At 38.5% G+C, this 21,649-nt stretch overlaps 1 protein-coding gene across 1 annotated transcript in view; it reads right to left on the bottom strand.

Moving 5' to 3' along the window:
* The window catches only part of LOC113108998 (uncharacterized), a 28,870-nt gene extending 7,450 nt beyond the window's left edge, over positions 1-21,420 (bottom strand). The window contains exons 1-9 of the mRNA XM_026272454.1: positions 21,151-21,420; positions 20,366-20,887; positions 19,535-19,837; positions 18,196-18,750; positions 17,711-17,805; positions 17,469-17,519; positions 16,833-17,202; positions 16,577-16,708; positions 4,471-4,543 (exon numbers count right to left, since the gene is read on the bottom strand). Of these exons, the coding sequence (XP_026128239.1) occupies positions 4,471-4,543; positions 16,577-16,708; positions 16,833-17,202; positions 17,469-17,519; positions 17,711-17,805; positions 18,196-18,750; positions 19,535-19,837; positions 20,366-20,887; positions 21,151-21,244 (2,195 nt within the window). The 5' untranslated portion in view covers positions 21,245-21,420. The remainder of the gene's footprint in view (positions 1-4,470; positions 4,544-16,576; positions 16,709-16,832; positions 17,203-17,468; positions 17,520-17,710; positions 17,806-18,195; positions 18,751-19,534; positions 19,838-20,365; positions 20,888-21,150) is intronic.
* Positions 21,421-21,649: the final 229 nt, after the last annotated feature.

Here is a 21,649-nt window from a genome sequence, read left to right as displayed (position 1 = left end):
ATAATGTTATGGACAGCCATCGAACCGTCCCAGGGGCGACTCCCGGTGAAATGGTAGAGTTGGTACTTAGTGTTTGCCATGATTCTGGCCTGCACTCCCCTCAGCATGGCGGTGTGGGTATACTGTTCCCCATAGTGTCCCTTCAGAGGATGCAGTTCGAAGTTCCCTTGACAGGGAACGTCTCAGGTTACGAATGTAACCATGGTTCCCTGAGAGGGAACGAGACACTGCATCCTCTAGCTCCCTGCCATGCTTCGGACGCAAGCTTCACGAAGAAGATAAGTGACGGGTCCTACGGGTGTGTATTTATAGTTGCGCCGGTATCGACGTCAGAGGCTGTCGCCGGCCAACACGTTGCCGTTTTTCAAAGTATGCTTCAGACACGGGTCACGATGAGGTGTTCCCCATAGTGTCCCTTCAGAGGACGCAGTGTCTTGTTCCCCCTCAGGGAACCATGGTTACATTCGTAACCTGAGACGTTTTCTGTTTTTAAAGGTTTACAAGCTAATTTAATGAACAGACCAATCAACTGACAAAGCCAAAATAAAAATAAAACCGATTGAGCTGAAAATTTGAGTCACCCATGTGTCCTTTGGAACTTGAACAAGAGAAGGGCTTGACACTAACAAAATAGCTGTATTTGAAAAAATAATAAAACCAATAATCCATTTTAAAGAAACAAAGACACATGGTTTTCATAAACACTTGACCTGTTATTACAATTACTTTCTATTCGGTCTGTTTTTCTTTTTCTATATATATATATATATATATATATATATATATATATATATATATATTAGGGGTGTAACGGTTCACAAAATTCACGGTTCGGTTCGATACGATACACTGATGTCACGGTTCGGTTCGGTTCGGTTCGATACGTTTTAGATACAGCAAAATGTAAAAACATCTCAACTTTTCAGAATGCCGCAAGCGCCCCGCGGGTCATGTGACAAGAACCAACCAATCAGCTTCATCCTTTCCCGTAACAACGTTGAGAGCTCAGCCAAGATGAAGGATCAGCTGATCATAGTTGTATATGGATTGCAATTTTGAAATAAATTTAGTAGCAGAGCTACTGCAAGCGATTTTTAGAGCTGCAAATCCATTTATCCTTCGCTGAAATTTCCGCGTCTCATGGAGAGAGCACGTCATTGTTGCTTAGCAAAGACAGACGCCTCATGAGCGCTTCTGCCCGAGCGCTTTGGAAAGGAGGAGAAAGACGCGCTTAGCGTTTTCCATGCGTTTTTAGGCACGATATGTGAACGGCCCCCGCTCGCTCACTCAGCACGCGCTGAAGGCTTGTTGCAAAATGTCGAATGCATTTAACAGACCAGAAATATAAGTGTACCCTGTCATGTTGCAGATGCGACATACCGTTGTTTTTTTATCCACCACTCTCTTGCCATCACCATTATAGCTTAAAGGGAATCCAAAGTGCACCCAAACACCAGACCTGTTGGTTATTGGAGGATCTTCTCATTTCTAGTCTGTTAAACGCATTGGCTATTTTGCAACGAGCTCAGCGCGTACTGAGTGAGCGAGCGCCTGCTGAGTAGCCTAACATAAACATATAAGATGGTGTTTTTTTCTTCTTCGGGAGTGTCAGGGGCGTTGCCTGTTACGTTGTTTGGGTTATTGGGCTACCTTGTTGAACGCATATCATTATATTTCTCTCTCTCTTTTTTTTTTTTTTGTTTTTCAAATATAATTAATTACTCCAACGAACCGTTCGGTATACATAATGCGTACCGCGTACCGAACCGAAAGCGTCGTACCGAACGGTTCAATACGAATACGCGTATCGTTACACCCCTAATATATATATATATATATATATATATATATATATATATATATATATATATATATAAATATATATATATATATAAATATATATATGTGTGTGTGTGTGTGTGTGTGTGTATATGTCCTTCTCAAAAAATTAGCATATTGTGAAAAAGTTAATTATTTTCCGTAATGATAAAAATTTAACTTTCATATATTTTAGATTCATTGCACACCAAATGAAATATTTCAGGTCTTTTATTGTTTTAATACTGATGATTTTGGCATACAGCTCTAGAAAACCCCAAATTCCTATCTCAAAAAATTTGCATATCATGAAAAGGTTCTCTAAACGAGCTATTAACCTAATCATCTGAATCAACTAATTAACTCTAAACACCTGCAAAAGATTCCTGAGGCTTTTAAAAACTCCCAGCCTGGTTCATTACTCAAAACCGCAATCATAGGTAAGACTGCCGACCTGACTGCTGTCCAGAAGGCCATCATTGACACCCTCAAGAGAGAGGGTAAGACACAGAAAGAAATTTCTGAACGAATAGGCTGTTCCCAGAGTGCTGTATCAAGGCACCTCAGTGGGAAGTCTGTGGGAAGGAAAAAGTGTGGCAAAAAAACGCTGCACAACGAGAAGAGGTGACAGGACCCTGAGGAAGATTGTGGACTGAGTCTGGAGTAGAAACATCCAGAGCCACCGTGCACAGGCGTGTGCAGGAAATGGGCTACAGGTGCCGCATTCCCCAGGTCAAGCCACTTTTGAACCAGAAAAAGCGGCAGAAGTGCCTGACCTGGGCTACAGAGAAGCAACACTGGACTGTTGCTCAGTGGTCCAAAGTACTTTTTTCGGATAAAAGCAAATTTTGCATGTCATTCGGAAATCAAGGTGCCAGAGTCTGGAGGAAGTCTGGGGAGAAGGAAATGCCAAAATGCCTGAAGTCCAGTGTCAAGTACCCACAGTCAGTGATGGTCTGGGGTGCCATGTCAGCTGCTGGTGTTGGTCCACTGTGTTTTATCAAGGGCAGGGTCAATGCAGCTAGTTACCGGGAGATTTTGGAGCACTTCATGCTTCCATCTGCTGAAAAGCTTTATGGAGATGAAGATTTCGTTTTTCAGCACAACCTGGCACCTGCTCACAGTGCCAAAACCACTGGTAAATGGTTTACTGACCATGGTATTACTGTGCTTAATTGGCCTGCCAACTCTCCTGACCTGAACCCCATAGAGAATCTGTGGGATATTGTGAAGAGAAAGTTGAGAGACCCAACACTCTGGATGAGCTTAAGGCCGCTATATCAAAGCATCCTGGGCATCCATAACACCTCAGCAGTGCCACAGGCTGATTGCCTCCATGCCACGCTGCATTGAAAAAGGATTCCCGACCAAGTATTGAGTGCATAACCAAACATAATTATTTGAAGGTTGACTTTTTTTTTTTTTTGTATTTAAAAACCCTTTTCTTTTATTGTTTGGATGAAATATACTAATTTTTTGAAATAGGAATTTTGGGTTTTCATGAGCTGTATGCCAAAATCATCAGTATTTAAACAATAAAAGACCTGAAATATTTCAGTTGGTGTGCAATGAGTATAAAATATATGAAAGTTTAATTTTTATCCTTACATTATGGAAAATAATGAACTTTTTCACAATATGCTAATTTTTTGAGAAGGACCTGTGTGTGTGTTAGTGTGTGTGTGTTATATATATATATATTCAGCTCAGCCTTGCTACATATACTGTTTTAGGCTAACTAGGACTTGTCATAGCACTAACAAATTGATGAATTTTTGTTGGTTTGATTGATTGTTATTCTCATAATAAGTAATTTCATATACGTGTCCGCTAAACAAATAAATGTAAATGCACTACCGAATGCATTCTCCTTTAGGCCATGTTAAAAGTTCTTTAGATTTGTAAACTCTGGTATTCAAGTTATCCCCAAGTTTCTCAATCACAGTTCCTACTCTGAAGATGCACCTGGATGCCTCCTGAAGTTGTATTTATGAAAATGTCAATAGCACATGAAGGCACATTTTATTCCATTCAGATTGACACAAAAATTAAGTGAATGCAATGTTTTATTTTAACATAAAAATAAATTAGTTTTATGTTAAAATAAAACATTGCATTCACTTAATTCCCAATTCAGAAGAGAATTCACTGTGTCTCTGAATGCTTCTCATACTCGCCCCTCTCTTTCCTTCGCTGCACGAATCCCGTGTCACGGACAAGCCGTTCACACTTGCCGCCATCACGCAGTCAGTTTTGTAACGCTCTGTTATATTCTCGCGTGGCCCTGCCACGCAAATCTCCACGAGCGCATCTGGCAGTATGGATGAGGCTCGATGCAGGTTCGCCCCTGGCTCTCGTTTAAAACGAAAATTAGTATTGGGTAGATCAACAGTAATTCCTATTGCATTCCTAATTTTGTAATGGTTGGCATTTCATGGAAACTTTAATGGTTGGCATTTCATGGAAAATGTAAGAATTAATTTTTTCAGCAGGGTAATGATAATCATACTGTGTAATCATACTGTGCTGCACATTATTGACAATATTAAGCTGAAGATTGACTTTGTAAATATAAAAATCACAAATCAAATCGCAATATCTGTCAAAAAAAAAAACGCAATTAGATATTTTCCCTATATCGCACAGCCCTACCTGCTTTCATCTGATGACCCTGGCTGCTCTGGTGATGACCCTGGCTGCTTTCTTCCTGCCACAGAAGGGTTCTCTGAAATGCATGAGGCAATTAAAATTAAAGATGTTATTGAGGGTTTAGACCAAATTGCCTCATGCGTGTCAGCAAACCACTTCCATGAGATCGCTGTGTCACCTCATTCCTCCGTGGATACTCCAGATTGGGGAGTTTTCAATTCCTTTGAAAAACATTGTGACTTATCATAGGTTAAGTTTCAAAGTTTGTTATTTTCTCAGTTTTCTAATTGAAGGTTGTAAAAACAATAACGAAAGTGTTTATATATATGGGTCATTATACGAAAACATGCCATTTTGTGTCCCTCAGAAAAAAAAGCTCTGTAAATCTTAATAAACCATAAAACAAATAAAATCTTTTATAATTTAGTTTCCATAATATGTCTCATAATATAAGAATAAATTAATTTCTGTTTCTTTTGTTTTTAAAGGATTTTAATCACATTTTTGTGCAAAGCATCTTGCAGAAATGTTGAAAATGGCCTGTCCCTTAGTATGATTTTTTTTAATTCTACTTGCTATCAGGGCCAAAAAAGTCAAACCATCATAAAAAAATATATAGTAGTATAAAGCCTTAAATGTCAGTTCATTAGCCATGAATGGATTTTATTCTTCACATGTGTCAAAAAAAACAAAAAAACAATTTAGTCGGGTCCCTAGGTTCTCGTCAACCCTGTTACTTTTTATGAAAACACCTCTTTAAAGATAATGGACTGTTCCAAAAGTTACATCAGTTCCAGGAAGTGACATCATCTGCCTTTCATGAAGTTGATGGTAGAAGACAAGTGTTCTCTTCTTTTTAATGAATTTTCTTTGAGTTTATGTAATGTCTAAAAGACAGGGACATGCTCATTGTGTCAGCCCTGTTACCAGAAAAGTATAAGTTAAAAAGTAATTTGGACATATCTAAAAATTTACATATATAACAATGTTTAAGCCTCTCATTAAGGCACATAATGTGGTGTCTTTACCGATACCTCATGGCTAGTAATGGCTGCCAATAACCTTTTTCGTCAACCCTGTTACCATTCCAGGGTAACAGGGATGACGCACGTATGCTTTTGTGTGTCTTACCCATGTTGTATACATTTAGATTTATTCATTTAACAGACGCTTTTATCCAAAGCGACTTCCAGATGAAGACAGTTGAAGCAATCAAAAACAACAAAAAGAGCAATGATATATAAGTGCTATAACAAGTCTCAGTTAGGTTAACACAGTACACGTAGCATGGGATTTTAAATAATATAATAAATAAAAAGAAAACAGATAGAGTAAAAAAAATAGAGCAAGCTAGTGTTAGAGGTCTTTACACATACACACGAACACATATACAATAGCATAATAAATGAAAAGAAAATAGAATACAAAAAGATTAGAAAAGGTAGTTAGATTTTTCTTTTAAGAATAGAATTAGAATAGTGAGTGTTAAAGTTAGAGGGTCAAATAAAGATGGAAGAGATGAGTTTTAAGCCGATTCTTGAAGATGGCTAAGGACTCAGCTGCTCGGATTGATTTGGGGAAGTCATTCCACCAGGAGGGAACATTTAATTTAAAAGTCTGTAAAAGTGACTTTCAAGCAACGTTCACTTGCAGAACGCAAACTTCTAGAGGGCACATAAGTCTGAAGTAACAAATTTAGGTAAATTGGTGCAGAGCCAGTGGTAGTTTTGTAGGCAAAACATCAATGCCTTGAATTTTATGCGAGCAGCTATTGGAAGCCAGTGCAAATTGATAAAAATGATAAACAGAGGTGTGACGTGTCTTCTTTTTGGCTCATTAAAAATTTATCTAGCTGCCGCGTTCTGAATTAATTGCAAAGGTTTGATAGGAGAGCAAGGCCGTGTCAGTTGAATGTCCACCTCTGAAGCCAGATTGGTTGCTGTCAAGGAGGTTCTTGTGTGTGAGAAATGTAGAGACTTGGTTGAACACAGCTCGTTCAAGTGTTTTTGTCTTGTATACCCAAGAAGGGTTAAATCAAAGGCAACTGGACTTGTTACTTACATATTTGAAGATATTTCCTCTCATCCAAGGGCTTTCTTCAGTTTTAAATGACTGATGGGGGATGCCAGGTATTTAACCTCTGTGGGGTTGTCACCCCTGAGCCAACCCTTCTTGGATTACTTTGACCTGGATGACTGAGAATTTTAACAGACGTACTTTTCTTACTACAGTAATAGTATTTACATCATGAAGTCAATAAATTAACAAGGTTGCTGTTAAAGTGTTTTTTGTATTTTTATTTGATTTGATTTTGTTAGGATGCCTCTTTCTTCAGCTGAGAAACAGACAACGTAGAGATGCTGATCCTGAGAGATGAGAAGCATATTTAGGAAATGTGAGGGCAAAATGGAGAAAGGACAGAGACACAGGGAAAAAGCAGTCAGTTAGTGAACTAAATGAGAGAGAAGGGAGAGCGGAGTGGAACTGGAGAGCAGCACAAGTGAAAAGCAGAACAGCCAAAGCAGCAAGTGCGTGTGTGTGTGTGTGTTCACTGCTCACTGCTCTGTGTGTGTCACCATACTTGGCTGAAAGTCACGTCACTTCATTTTTTTCACATCCATTTTAAAGTTAAAGTTCATGCAAACAGATTTTAATAGACAAGTTTTGGTTTTTCATCATTTATATGCTAAAATATCTCAATAGAGCCGTCTACAAAATATGCTGATTAGTCATGCTGAATTAAAGGTTTATGAATGTCCAATTAAGACTCCATTACAACCATAACTGTAACTCAAACAAGCAGTATAAACAATACGGTAACTGTTGTCAACCCTGTTACTGATGTGTCAACCCTGTTTCTTGTATATTCTAATATTCTAATATAATTTAAAAAATAAAAATGTAATCAACTAATTGTAAATGTTTAGTTAGAGAGGCTAATAATCCACTCAAAATTGAATTGAGGTGTTTTATTTTTGTTTACATACATTTTTCTTAAAACAGAAGATCCTGGGAGAGTGTCATTTGGAAATGAACGTATTCATCCACTAAAAAACAATAAAACTTTCAATATTCTCAATTCACAAACACTCTTAATGTAACAAGGGGGGGGGGGGTTATCTTTCACAGTATATCAGATTTGTTCTATATATGTATTTAAAACCTTTTCAGAAAGTAATGAATATGTCGCTAACAGGGTTGACCAAGCACACACATTTAAATTAGTTATATGTAAAAATAATAATAATAATAATAATTTAGCCTGAGATGGCACGGCACATTTTACTGAGAGGTAAGGATCTACTTCATCCAAAAAGAGGCTTAAAGATTTACAAAACAGTACTTTGAAAATCAAACATTAAAAGTGGGAAATGGCACGTTTTCGTATAATGACCCATATATAAACATATTGCAATCACTCAGATAAAAATCACACTAAAATTATCAGCTTGGACTAAAACGGGTATGAAATTGTGGAAGATGTCAAGATGACGTTTTTGCCATGGTTAACAAACCTCAACATTCCTAAAAAATGCAAGCAGACTTTAATTACTGTAAATATGGTTGTTTATTGATAATGTTACTTTCAGCCATCTCTGGCGTTATTGCGGCTGCCAGTAAGCAGTCGTTTGTGCGCTACCCTTAGGCAAATAAATATTCGTACATCCTCATCAGTCACTGTAAAAACAGCAAAATATAACATTTAATGTTTGTAAATTTGTTAGCTTTCTCAAACATGTTTCAGTTTTGGTACTGTAAGCAACATCGTATACTGGCTAATAGATTTTTAAAATATTTAAAACTTAAAAGCTGTTAGGCTCAAACAAACCATGTAAAGAACGTCATATAAAGTTTAAAATCTCTAACTTAACCCTCTGAGGTCTAAGGGGGTTTGTCATGCCCTGACATTTGTGCTTTTTTCTGTGGCTTATAAACATCTAAATGGTTTAAGTCTAATATTACTGTTATCTAAATATTGCTATAATAATTTGTGACCAGCATGTATATACATGATCGTGTTTTTGAGACAACAATGTTTATGCGTGAATAGCAACTTGAATCACTTGAATAAGGCCATAAAACACATACAGAAAATTGGTTCACGGGACTTTTGAGAACTGGATATTGTAGCCTAGAATTTTTCTTTCTAAATGATGTGAAAATCTTTTTTACTCACTCACAGAAAACAATTTTTCTAGTTTTCTACACTTTTTTTTTTGTGTAGAAAGGGTCTATGCGAGAGGGGGTGAACTATCATGCATTATATTGTGATTTACATCTGAGAAGACAAAGGCCCACATAATGAGATGCATAATGAGCCTTTCAGTCAGGTGTGTGACTGAGAGGGGAGAGTTATAAGAAAAAATGTGAGGACAAAATAAATCTATATATTTTTATGTTTGTAGTTTATTTAGAATATATTTAATTATCCCACAAAATAATTTAATATTCACTTGCAAGTGCAGTTAAACTGTTTATTAGGAACAACCAAAGCTGAATTTTTAGCTTCATTACTCCAGTCACACGATCCTTCAGAAATTCTTCTAATATTTAGATTTTCTACTAAAAAAATAAATAAAACAATATTAATGTTGAAAAGAGAAGATAATATTTTTTTTAGTTTTTTTTTTCATATAAATTTAAAGAACAGCATTGTTTGTTACATTTGTTATATTTACATTTATTTATTACATTTATATTTACATCAAGCTTTTGAATGGTATCGAGTATATTGTTCTTGAACCTTCAAGTTTCACTTGATTATACATTTAGTCATGAATTATAGTTTGGAAAATGTCTAACTAGTAAAATGTTTACACGTTATGTGAAAACAAGTACAAGAATATAAATAAATAAATAAAAAGAGACATACTCATGTTTATGATCTCTGCTGAATAAAGCACTTCATTCTTTTTTCTGAGGAAATCCAAAACTCAAATCCTGAGGTAATCCTCAGCACTTCTTCTTTGGATGAATTATGTCTTATTCATCTCAGCGCTAAGCAAACTGTAAAATAAAATAAAAAACTTGAAGAACGGTCTCGCTGCTTTGTTTTCTGTATGGGCCTTTACAAGCCGCAAGCTTCAAGTGAAATATTATAATCTCAATACCGCGTTCAGAGCGTGGGTGTGGTCGCATTAGATATATTGAAGGGAGACGTGAAAGACGGACATCACATTGTTTTCATATGGATTACTTTATCACAGAATATTTGTTTTCGGTAGCACTTATTTAGTTTAAAAGTGGACGTCAAGCTTTCTATAGATATATCTCTCATGTCTCTTCGTTGCGTAATCACTGAGTTACAGTTGATGCGTTTCTAAATTAAGATCACCGCATATTCGAGCTGGACGTATGCTAGCAGGCTGCCTGCTCATAGGAGGACTTAATAAAGGCAGGTATCAACCGAGATGTGGTGATACACATGAATTCAGAGGTACCCAGCCCTCAGGGTAGAAGTTTCAGAAAGAAGGTTTTTCCTCAATGGAATTGGATAGGGAGGGGCTGTTGCGAGAATAACAAGTTTGGGGAACCTAGGGCTGGGTACCGAACTTCGATGCCTTTATGGTATAGAACGAAAAACTTCGATACTATGAGTATCGAAAAATTATTTATCTTTCGGTTGCAAAAGCCAAGCGGGCGTGTTTTTTTTTTTGTCAAGCGGCTGTGTCTGTGTGAGCTTGTAGCATACGTGCATTTAAGGACCTAAATTCGCCGTGATTGGCTGTCCACCATCACTTGACGTGACGGGGAGGATTTCTGAAGATACTCGCAGTCACACAACAACTTTGAATGAGTGAGCGCAAGCTCTGAATGCGCGCAAATTGTTTAAAACGCTTGAATCAGCAATATTTAGAAACAAATGCAAACAATCAGCTACGATCCGTTTCACCCAATCAAACGAGTGAACAACGCGAATCCACTTAGGAATTTTACATCACTACTCACGATAGCCCATTGGACTGGAAAACACAATAGGCCCAGGGACAGAAAATCAAGGGCAACTTTTTGGTCCCAGTCCGCCCCTGAATGGCGCACCCCTATCCAAAAAACACAACCAGTTGTATTAATAATGTTATCCTGAGCAGTGTTGGGTATAGTTACTTTGGAAAGTAGTTAGTTAGGTTACAACGTTACCATCAATTAAAAGTAATCAGTTATGATACAGCGTTACCTATTCATAAAAGTAACGCGTTAGAGTACTCATGCGTTACCAAAAATTAAAAGCCGTTTGCAGCGGCTCACACATGACACACGACAGACACAGCCCCTGGCCCCTTTAAATGCACCTAGAAGTCGTGACTCCCGACAATGAATAACGTCAGTCATCCGACTAAATTAACACTGCAGGATAACAATAACAGGAAAGACAGTCAGCAATCGGCTATTCCACATGGCGTTTTATTTATTTATTATCACAGAACATATTATTAATCAAAATTCGCACCTAACGTTACCCAGCCCGGGTAGCCTAGGCTACTGTATATTATGAGCACCCCAAGATAACTCCTGATTTTTCTTTAACTTTAAATAATGCAGTTATCAAAGTACACGTATGCTTACTTGTAAACACAACCTTAAACAGGCTTGCAGATTTAAATCCATTTAGAAATGATGAACAACCAGCCAGCCAATGATCTAACAGAAATTAACAGCTGCCTGTCAAACAAAAATGATAACAAACCGAATTAAATCCTTCACTGCCACACAGGCAAATGACAAATCGCTTAATAGCTGAACTAATTATTATTAAAGTGTCACTCACAGTCACAAGCCTAAATTCGCTTTAACACAGTCCTCTTACATTTACTCTTCAAAGTAGTGACTAAAACGTAGCGTTAAATTTGAGGTAGAATTTTTGGCGGTCGACAGAAGCTTTTCACCAAAGCAGAGTGTGCATTTTACCGTTATGTTCTTTTCTCTTTCGTTGACACATTGAAAATAATGTGCGTACTTCCATAAACCAAACGCTGTCCTCTCTGCTATCTTGCCGGGAGTTCGACACACACAGGGTCAGGCGCAGGGCACAGACGCATCACAGCCATTGACTTTACGATCACAGAGCTTCGGCTCCACTGATACATCCGCAGGTGGCACAGTAGACCTAGGCATACTGTCTGACAAAAAGCAGGCTGCAGTCGGGATTTTCCTTTCCTTAAAATAACGGATTACTTTTTTAAAAAAATAACGAAGTTACTGATTACTTACGCACGAAACTAACGCGTTAAGTTACACATTTCAGGAAAAAAGTAATTAGAGTACTCTAACGCGTTACTTTGTAACGCGTTACCCACATCACTGATCCTGAGTGAGTTTTTAATTAAGGTGAAAAATAAAAGTTTTGTGTTTAATGTATTTGTGTTGATGTTGAAATGGATTTTAAAACATATGGTATAGAAAAAAAGTATTGTTAGGAACCAGTATCGAAACAACTGAGGTATCGAACTTGGTACCAGATCGAAAGATTTTGAACAATACCCAGCCCTAGGGGAACCAGTTCGGGCCGGGCCAAAAAGGCACAACCATGTGGACCTGCTTCTCATCCTCCCTGATCTTGCACAATGTCTGTGCAAGAAGGCTCACTGGGGAAATGCATACTTGCGGCCCACAGCAGGCCAGTCCAGGAACCCGACGCAGCATGCCCGTTGCACATGGCACCCCAGCCTGTGGCAAAGGCATCTGTTGACACCACAACATGTCTGGACACTGGTTCTAGGGGAACACCAGCCCGTAGAAATGAGAGGTCCAACCATGGGGTGAAGGTTCGGATGCAGACCAGAGTGACAGACACTCAGATCGTGCATTGTTGCCATGCCCATCTCAGGACTCGGTCGTGAAGCTATTGCTGAAGCGGTCTATTATGGAGCAACCCAAGTGATATAACTGCCGCTGCGGATGCCATATGCCCCAGGAGTCTCTAAAAACAGTTTCAGTGGAGCGCATGCTAATTCGTAAGCTGCCTGAACATGGCAACCGAGTCTATTTCCATAACGAGAAAAGAGATCCTCTGCACAGGGGAGTTTGCTCTTTTCCCAGTTGTCCCGAAAACCAGTTGCTTGATGGCCTCAGACTGGTTCTGAGCGGCAGAGAACTGCTGGGCAAAAATTTCCCCCATATAGCCGAAGAGGCCAGCCTGGGAGTTCGATCAGACTCCCTCATGTCTGCCAGGTTTAGCCATTGGTGGCGCATCTGAACCACCAAAGTGGACATCACCTGACCCAAGGAGCGCGCAGTAACCTTCGTCGCCGGAGAGCGAGGTCGGAAGCAGAGTGTGCCTCTTGCAAAACCCCTGGGTCAGCACTGCCCCAATAGAGCTCATTCACCACCTTGACCTGGTAGACCTGAAGGGTGGCCATGGATGCAGGGCAGAAGTGGCCTGACCCACAGCTCTGGAAGCCTTGGCCACAAACATGGATGAGAACTTACAGGCCTTGAAGGGAAGCTTGGGGCCACCACACCATGTGGAGGTGCTCTGTGGACACAGTTGCATCGCAGCAGAACGCTCAACTGGGGGTATCCCAGCATACCCATTGGCCGCTCCGCCATCGAGGGCAGTGAAGGCGAAGGAAGCACCAGAACGGTCTCATGCAGTTATGAACTGTTCACTTCCTGGTGCACCTCCGGGAAGAAAGAAACCAGAGGGTTAGAACCCAGGAACCAATCATCCAGCCTTGAGTGCTCGACACAGGGTGGAGGATTCCACTTAAGCTAGATTCTCTTTGCTGCCCAGGAAAGCGCAGCTGTCAGCTCGAGACTTGGGCAACAATCTCTCGAGGACTCAAGCCTGGCTTGTGATGTGGCGATGGACATTAGGTCTTCCTACCAAGCCCCGAATGAGATGTCAGGAGCCTGAGAGGGTCTAGCAAACTCATCAGGAAACTCAAGGGGCTGTGACGTGTGAGGGGGTGTGGCCCGAGGAGCCTGGCTCATTGGGGAAGCCCACACGGTAACACTCAGATCACCCTGGCCACCAGCCGAAATAGCCTTCTAACGAGAAGAGGAGCTAGCAGGGTGTGGTAGAGGGAACTCTATACCTTTTTAAGGTAATCAAGTCCTGATCTTAATGCAGAGATGGTCATGTCCCCACAATGTGAACATGAGTTATCCATGAACACAGTCTCAGCGTGCTGAAAGCCCAGACACGTGACACAGCGATCATGGCCGTCACGAAGAGCCAAATATCGACACACAGGTGAAATGACATCTTTACCACAGAAAAGACAAAGCTCTTTCAGTGGCACTGAAGCACTCTGAAGCAGACTGACTCGTTCAGTTAACAGCTTAAGTCATTTGTGGATTAATGCTTAATGGAGACGAGAACCATTTCAGACGATTCAGTTTGATTTGGTGAACTGGTTCAAGAAAGATCCGGTTACATCGAGTGATTCGTTCGCAAACCGGATATCATTGAACTGTTGTGTTTTGAACTCGCTCACAACAGACATGGAAGAGAAGACAATGCTGAATAAAGTCGTAGTTTTTGCTATTTTTGTACCAAAATGTATTTGGGATGCTTCATAAAATTCTAACTGACCCTCTGATGTCACATGGACTACTTTGAAGATGTTTTTATTATCTTTCTGGACTTGGACAGTATACCGTGCACACAGTTTCAATGGAGGGACTGAGAGCTCTCGGACTAAATCTAAAATATCTTAATCTGTGTTCCGAAGATGAACGGAGGTTTTACGGGTTTGGAACAACATGAGTTATTAATTACATAATTTTCATTTTTCGGTGAACTAACCCTTTAATATCCATTGATATTGTCGACTCGAAAATTGCATTAAAAAATCAATGTTGCTGAGTGGCACCTGGCAGCTAGTTTTGGTATAACGCCTAAAATAAATTATATGAACCTCATTTTTTTTATATATCACCTTCAAATTTGGAACACAACTTATTTAGACATGTTCATGGCCCTAAATGAGAAAAACTTTTTAAAAATTCTGAAAGAAAAAAATAACTTAAATAGCATTTCATATACACTGAAAATAGAAATGATAGCTCACTTTTAACATCTGGGACAGAGAAAGTCTTTTTCAGCACTGAAAATAATGAGAAAAAGCTCCTTCTTGCCCATTCCAGGGTAGTAAAACACCAACATAACAACATATACCCAATAAATATATGTAATTTTGGTCTGTAGAACCAGAATTAAAAACTCCCGATTTATGCCATATGTGACCCTGGACCACAAAACCAACAAGATTGTTTACATCTCAGTTTCATTTCAAATTACCAATTCTTTGCTGTGGGCCTCTTTTTTTTTTTTTTTTTTTTGGGTTGAAGGTTGAAGGCAAACAACATTTCAAACTTCAAAAAAATGTCTTCAACTACTAGTTTTTACTGTGATATAAGGTGAAAGAAGGTTCTTTTACTTTTTTTATGAAAATGTGTTTTAAGTTGTGATTTACCACCACTGGCACATCATCGGACCTGTGGTCATCGTGACCCCTAGAGGTGTACCCCCACTTAACACTGACATAGCCTGAGTGTTATGTGGCGAACTTTTAATTCTGATGTCCTTTTATTATTATATTACTCACAATGTGTGAAATATCCTTGCCCAGTGTAACTGACAAATTGTTTAGCTCTAGGTATTCTTGTTGATTTACAACTGCACTATAGTGTAAACACACAAAAAGTATGATACTGTGCATTCATGTAGTCTGTTTAATGTTAAACAGCATTTTGTATACCAACAATGCGATTATTTCTAATAATCAGATTAAGGACTAACTTGCGGTAAGAAATTTAGAAACAAATCTCTACACTCCCATTCCCATACCATTTACATTATTTTGATTATTCGTTATCTTTACCCATACCCCACAAGCACAAATGATAAACAGTTGTCAATACAAAATAAGCTAAGTGGGTAGATCTCATCATCTATTGTCATTTATACTCCTCACTGTACTTCAGATAATTAGGTGAGAATGATATTCTGGTTTAAGTCAAAAACATTGTATTTTTTAACACAGGAAAGTCATTAAAACAATAATACAATGTAAATATTATTATATTTTATTAAACATGTATAATTTTAATATATATATTATACTGTTTAGATTTGTTGGTCTAGAGGTTTTTTCTTTTTATAATGTGAAGAATCATGGGTTTATGAATCCAAAATATTTAAGATAATAATTGTTGGGTAAGTGGTCTATTGTAATAAAATGACTCCACCCTCAGTACCTGATCTAATGTCAGCACCTAAACTAATGTACATCTGGTGGCCAGTAATATACTGTAAAATGTTTACTGGGTCCTCCCTCGAAATTTTCTGTCAAATTCCTTTAAATTACTGTTTAAATTAAGCTATGCCTGGATTATTTCATCTGTGGCAAAAGGCCCCTAAGGATTCACCCCGAACCTTCAGTATTAGGCCTATTTGTCTCTAGACTGCTAGATTCTCTTATTCTCGATTTAGTTTTTCTCCAAAGTGCACAATTATCTATGATTTTTGAGAAAAACCAAATACTAGAATCTTGAAAAATTTGTCTTGGCAACATGTATAGTATAGTCTACATAGTAGGTTTAATATTCAATGCCATGGGTGAAAGGTGAAAGTCCGGTCTGCAGTAAAGTGCTGTCTGCCAGCTATTCTCTACAGATGAATGATCTGTTGTTGTTTTTTAATGAAGAGGTGATTAGTATCTGCCTTCCCTCAATCTGTTACACAACCTGCCTCCTGAGCCTCTGGCTTCCCTCAGTCCAGCTTAAACCACTGATGTTCTAAAATCTGCTCTAACGTTGGTCTCTTAGTTTGATGCCAGACCAGACACTGCTCTATCAGATCTTGAAACTCTGTACAAGTTTTCAAAGAGGAAAAAGCTGGTTAGTCATGTATGCTCTTTATGAAAACATAGCAAAGGCATGTAGTCATGTATGAAAAGCTTCTGAAAAACATAGTATTTCATACTGTATTCAATTCTAAGCAGGGACAATCTCCTGTGTGTTACACTTTTTGCACTTTAAATACAAATTTTTAGGTATTCTATCTATCAGTTTTCCCTTTAATATTTAGTAGCTGAGAAGTTGAACACCCTGATATGGTGCCAAGAATTTATGTGTGTATTATTGTTGTGTGCTGTTGTCTCACCACTGGAGAAACTTGGTATCAAAGGATGACGTGATTTGGAGAGAAAAACACTTATGGGCTGGTCTCTGCTAACTATCTCCAAAAGTACCATAGCCAAAGACCAGACTGTTGATTCAACCGCCTCTTGATAATCTGTATAGGAAGCAAGAGATTAACAGAGCTCTGTCATTTCATTTGCTATGAGCAATTAGTCTACTTTGAGATAATAAGCTTTGAATCACATTTTTTGACATATTATAGCATTACATCAACTCACCTTCAGAGCAAGACATGTTAATACGTTTGCTACAGCTGAAGTCTATTAGTTTGAGCTGCAGTGTCTCTGTGTTGACCAGCATGTTGTCCGTCTTGATGTCATTGTGTAAGATGCCCCGTTCAATGCAGTGTTTGGCTGCAAGCACCGCTTGCCGCATTAAACCACGTGCCACAGATTCATCCAGATGTCTTTCATGGCACATGGTAAATTCCAGCAAGGTCTGACATGGATGTGGATATTCCATAACTATGATGAACTGATGTGGCTGATCAAACCACTCGATCATTTGTACAATGTAGGGGCTTTTCGGAGGTGCGCACACCATCACATTCATAACCACTTCTGACAGCAGACGTTCTGTAGATCCAGGCTGGAAAAACGAATTTTGACAAAAAGTTAGCTTGACCTTTCACTTCTGTGTGTAATATTCACATTGAGATACAGCAGAGTCTAAAAGTCTGAGAACACCATTGAAAATGCTTCTTCTTGTCACTATTTCCCATTATAAACTACACTATAGTCAACAGTTTTTCAAAAAAAAAAATTTGTTTCAATCTGTTCACAGAGTTTTTTAACCCAAATGTGCAATAAATGTAAGTATACAGTACTTATTAATATATTGTCTTGCCAACTTACCACATTAATAAAGCTGTTCCATGGCTTCTTACGTATGCATTTGATAGCAACCTGCAAAGAGACAAAATCGTTTTAAACATGTTTGATCAAAATAATCTGCAATTATCTCTGTTAATTTTTCCTTAAAAATAAAAATATGGAATATAAAATGAGTACAAAATAAAGATGAAGTAAAGAGACAAAGACAAAACTAAAATACACAAAATGGTAAAAAAAAAAAAAAAAAATCAGGAGTAGTTTACCTTCTGGCCACTAAATCTGTGAGTCCCCTTATACACAGAACCAAAGGCTCCCTGTCCCAACTTCACTCCCATATCATAACGGGAGGAAAATGATGCTGAAAAAGAAAACATGCAGAAAGAAAAGATGAGAACTACTTTGTTTTGATTATCTTACACTAACTCAGCAGACAGAGAAGTTATTCAGATAATGTGGCTTTTATAAACTGTATTCCATGCATTAGCTAAGAGCAGACTATAAAGGCAATCAGGGAACCAGGAAAATAATGACATACAACGAAGTATGTGGTTCAAAACAAACTCTGTCCACTAGAATGCCACAGGATTAATTTTGAATACCAAACAAGGAATTAAGATACATGTCAGGAGCATAAATAATTTATACGTTCAGTAGGAACAAATATGAAAAAGTAATGGAAAATAAAAATTTTACAAAAATACAACAAATAAAACTACAGCTATTATAGAAGTAATGACAGTAGACTCACCTGCAGTTGGCCAAAAACCAGATAGGACTGGGACATGTTTTTGTTTAGAATTGTCCAGATCAGTGTCAGGTGTCCGCCTGCAGCTGGATGAACCAGAGGCAGATGACGGCTCGGGATCAATCAGATCCACAGCAGCTGTCAGAACGAGACTGGAACCTGGAATGGGTTTTAGCCCAGGAACATCCAGACCCATGTCAGACCCATAGACTGGCATTATCTCCTGACTGGATGGTCCCGGGACAGACGTCAACTCTACTACAAGACCAGCTGGGCCTGGGTCAAGTGTTGAGTGTGACTGAAGGCTGAATGGATCTGGCTTAGAATCAGGTGGATTTTGGTTGGCCATGACTGTCACCTCGAAACAAGATGGACCTGGATCATTCCTTGACAACCACAAGGGACCAGATAGACCTGGCTTGAGGTCCACTTGATCCCAATGAACTACTGGCTCAACTCGACATGAATCTGGGGCCAAGGAGGGAAACTTAACAGTCCTCCATGTTCGCTGAAAGAATGCTTGAATCTCTTTCTTCATCCTGATTTTTCTTTGTTTTTCTGAATACAAAGAAAAAAGAAAAAGAACAAGAAATTTCCACCAGAAACTGTACGTCCATTACTGAGGTTAGACATCATGAACAAAGAAGAACACTGGGTGAATAAAGTTCGGTGGGAACCTTGGTAAAGTTGTACACTTTAACTCGATCATTTTGCTAAAGATCCACATTAAATTAATTCTAAACTTGTATGGGATGTTTAAGCTCTGACATTGGTGGCATGTCATACTATGTTTTTGTATTTTGTCCCTTAGAAATAAACATCAGGCTCTATTAATTTAATTATAAAAGCAGTACTAGATCCTCACATCCTACTGTACATGCAAATACTGATCAATTTCATGAACATAAATACAAACTAGACAGAAATGGAAAAATTTGTAAGATTTGACAGAAAAAAAAAAAAGTTACAAATAAGTGCTGTCAAACGATTAATCACATCCAATATGTATATATATATTTACATAGTATATGTTTGTGTACTGTGTATATTAATTATGTATATATAAATACACACACATACAGTATGTATTTTGAAAATATGTCCATATATATACATGTATATTCTTATTTTATATAAATACATTTAATATATAAACAACATTTTTCTTGAATATATACATGCTTGTGTTTGTATACATGATATACACAGTGTACACTACATACATATATTATATTATGTAAACAAAAACTTTTATTTTGGTTGTGATTTATTGCGATTAATCATTTGACAGCACTAGTAAAAATACAAGTAGACAGTAGACTAATAATGACAGTAGACTTACCAACAGGTGGCTCATAACCAGACTGATGTGGGGCAGGCATTGGCTCATTATTCAGTTTGGATGGGCCTGGGACAGGTGATGGCTCCAGATATGTTGGCTCAGCATTAAGTGTCAGCCTCTCAAGGCTGAATAAATCTGGCTGGTGATCTGAATTTTCCTGTTGAGCCACTGGGTCAATGGCAAATGGATCTGGAGCCACTTTGTTGTCTCTTTGGCCACAGAGAGCAGCACACTTAACAGCCCTCCATGTTCGGCGGAAGAATGCACAGATGCCTTTCTTCTTCCTCTTTGTTGATTGTTGTTCTACAACAAATAAAAAATTAAACAAAAAAAAAGAAGAAGAAAGAAATAGAAACGTAAATGAAAATTAGAAACCGTAAGTCAAATACTGAGTATAGACATCATGAAGAAGGAAGAACACTGGGTAAATACAGATGTTAGATGAGACAACTGCTAAAATGGACATGTACTGTGTGATTAATCATCTTGTGACTTTCTCATAATGAAAGAATATACATAAAGTTCAATCTAAATTACAAGGGATGATGCAAAAAAAACTTGTGGTTATTCGTGCAATCTTGACACTAAATTTCACTTGTCCTTTAAAAGTACAATACAAGATAAATATACTGAATACTAGTAAAACCACATCCTAAACTAGAATTAAACTAGAACTATATCCATCAATTCCCCATGCTACATGTTGAATAGTATAAAAGGTATTATACATTAAGTTAGGAGCATATTATTAATTGGGCATAAGTGTAAAAGAGCAGACAAGTAGGTGAAATGAAAATCCCAAATGGAGACGAAAAATGACAGTAGACTTACCAACAGCTGCCTCAAAACCAGATGGACCTGGGACAGATGATGGCTTGGGCTCGGTTAGATCCATGTCCGGTTTCATCTCAATACTGGATAGACTTGGTACAGGTGTTACATCAAGACTAGATAGTCCTGGGACATTCATTGTCTCAGAAACCAGTTTGGATAGACCTGGATCCAGTGTTAACTTTAAATCGAGGCTGGATGGACCTGGGACAGGTGATGGCTCTGGATCAGCCTGATCACTGTCAGATATCACCTCAAGACTGGATGGTTCTGAGACCAATGACCCATCAGGATCAGCCGGATTGGTGTTAACTGTCAGCTCCAAACCAGATGGACATGGATCGATTGATAACGCCCATTCAAGGCCAGATAAACCTGGCTGGAGATCTGCTGGATCATCGGATGGAAATGGGGACAATATTTCTTCCCTGTAGCAGTGTAGGGTGCAAAGCTTTAAAGTCTTCCCAATTCGCTGGAAGAATGCATGGATGCATTTTGTCTTCCTCTTTCTGGTTTGTTTTTCTAAGACAAGAAGAAACAAAGAAATAAAAGGGTAAAAAGAAATTACTATGTTACCAGAAAATGGAAGACAAATTCTGAGGCATAAACCATAGAAAGAAAAACACTGGATGAATACAACAAAGTTAATGAAGTGTGACACTTACAGGTGTGCTGTATTATATGGAATTACTATATGTACAAGTCTGTTTTTCCAACAGTTTTTACTATTCTATATATTTAGACTAGAGTTTTCATTTATATTTTATACTATCGTTATTCCTAACCTGTTGGGCGGTTCTCCATAGCGGCTGCTGTGGGAGAAGCCTGTTGTTCTGAAGAGCTTTTTCCTCCAGTTATCTGTGGAGACTCACTCAACATCAGCTGAACATCTGCTGACACTGAGCTGCTGAAGTAGAGCTCCTCTGACTCTAACGCAGGAGAAACGCGTGTTGACTGTATATCGCTGTCAAACTTGCTGAATTTTTGTGAACTATCAGCCTGGATCCACTTCGAGTCTCTGCTCAGGTGAACGTCTTCGCTTCTGCTTGAAGTCTCAATGAACTGAAGTGATCTTCAGAGCGCGCGGGTATACAGTTTATACCGTGTGACGTCATAATCGACTGACGTTCTCTCGGGGGAGGAGGGGGCGGGGCGTGTTTCAGTGACGCGCCACGCCCCTAGTTCATCTGTTTACTCGCGTGCGGCTTGTTGTTTTAGCATCTCATTACCTCTGTACATTCAGGGGGCGATTTATTTAAAACAATCGAGTGATGCGCTTTTTAG

This window comes from Carassius auratus, chromosome 9, assembly GCF_003368295.1.
Source record: "Carassius auratus strain Wakin chromosome 9, ASM336829v1, whole genome shotgun sequence".
Taxonomy (NCBI): Eukaryota; Metazoa; Chordata; class Actinopteri; order Cypriniformes; family Cyprinidae; genus Carassius; species Carassius auratus.
Note: the sequence above shows the minus strand (reverse complement) of the source record. Positions and strands in the feature narration are given on the sequence as shown.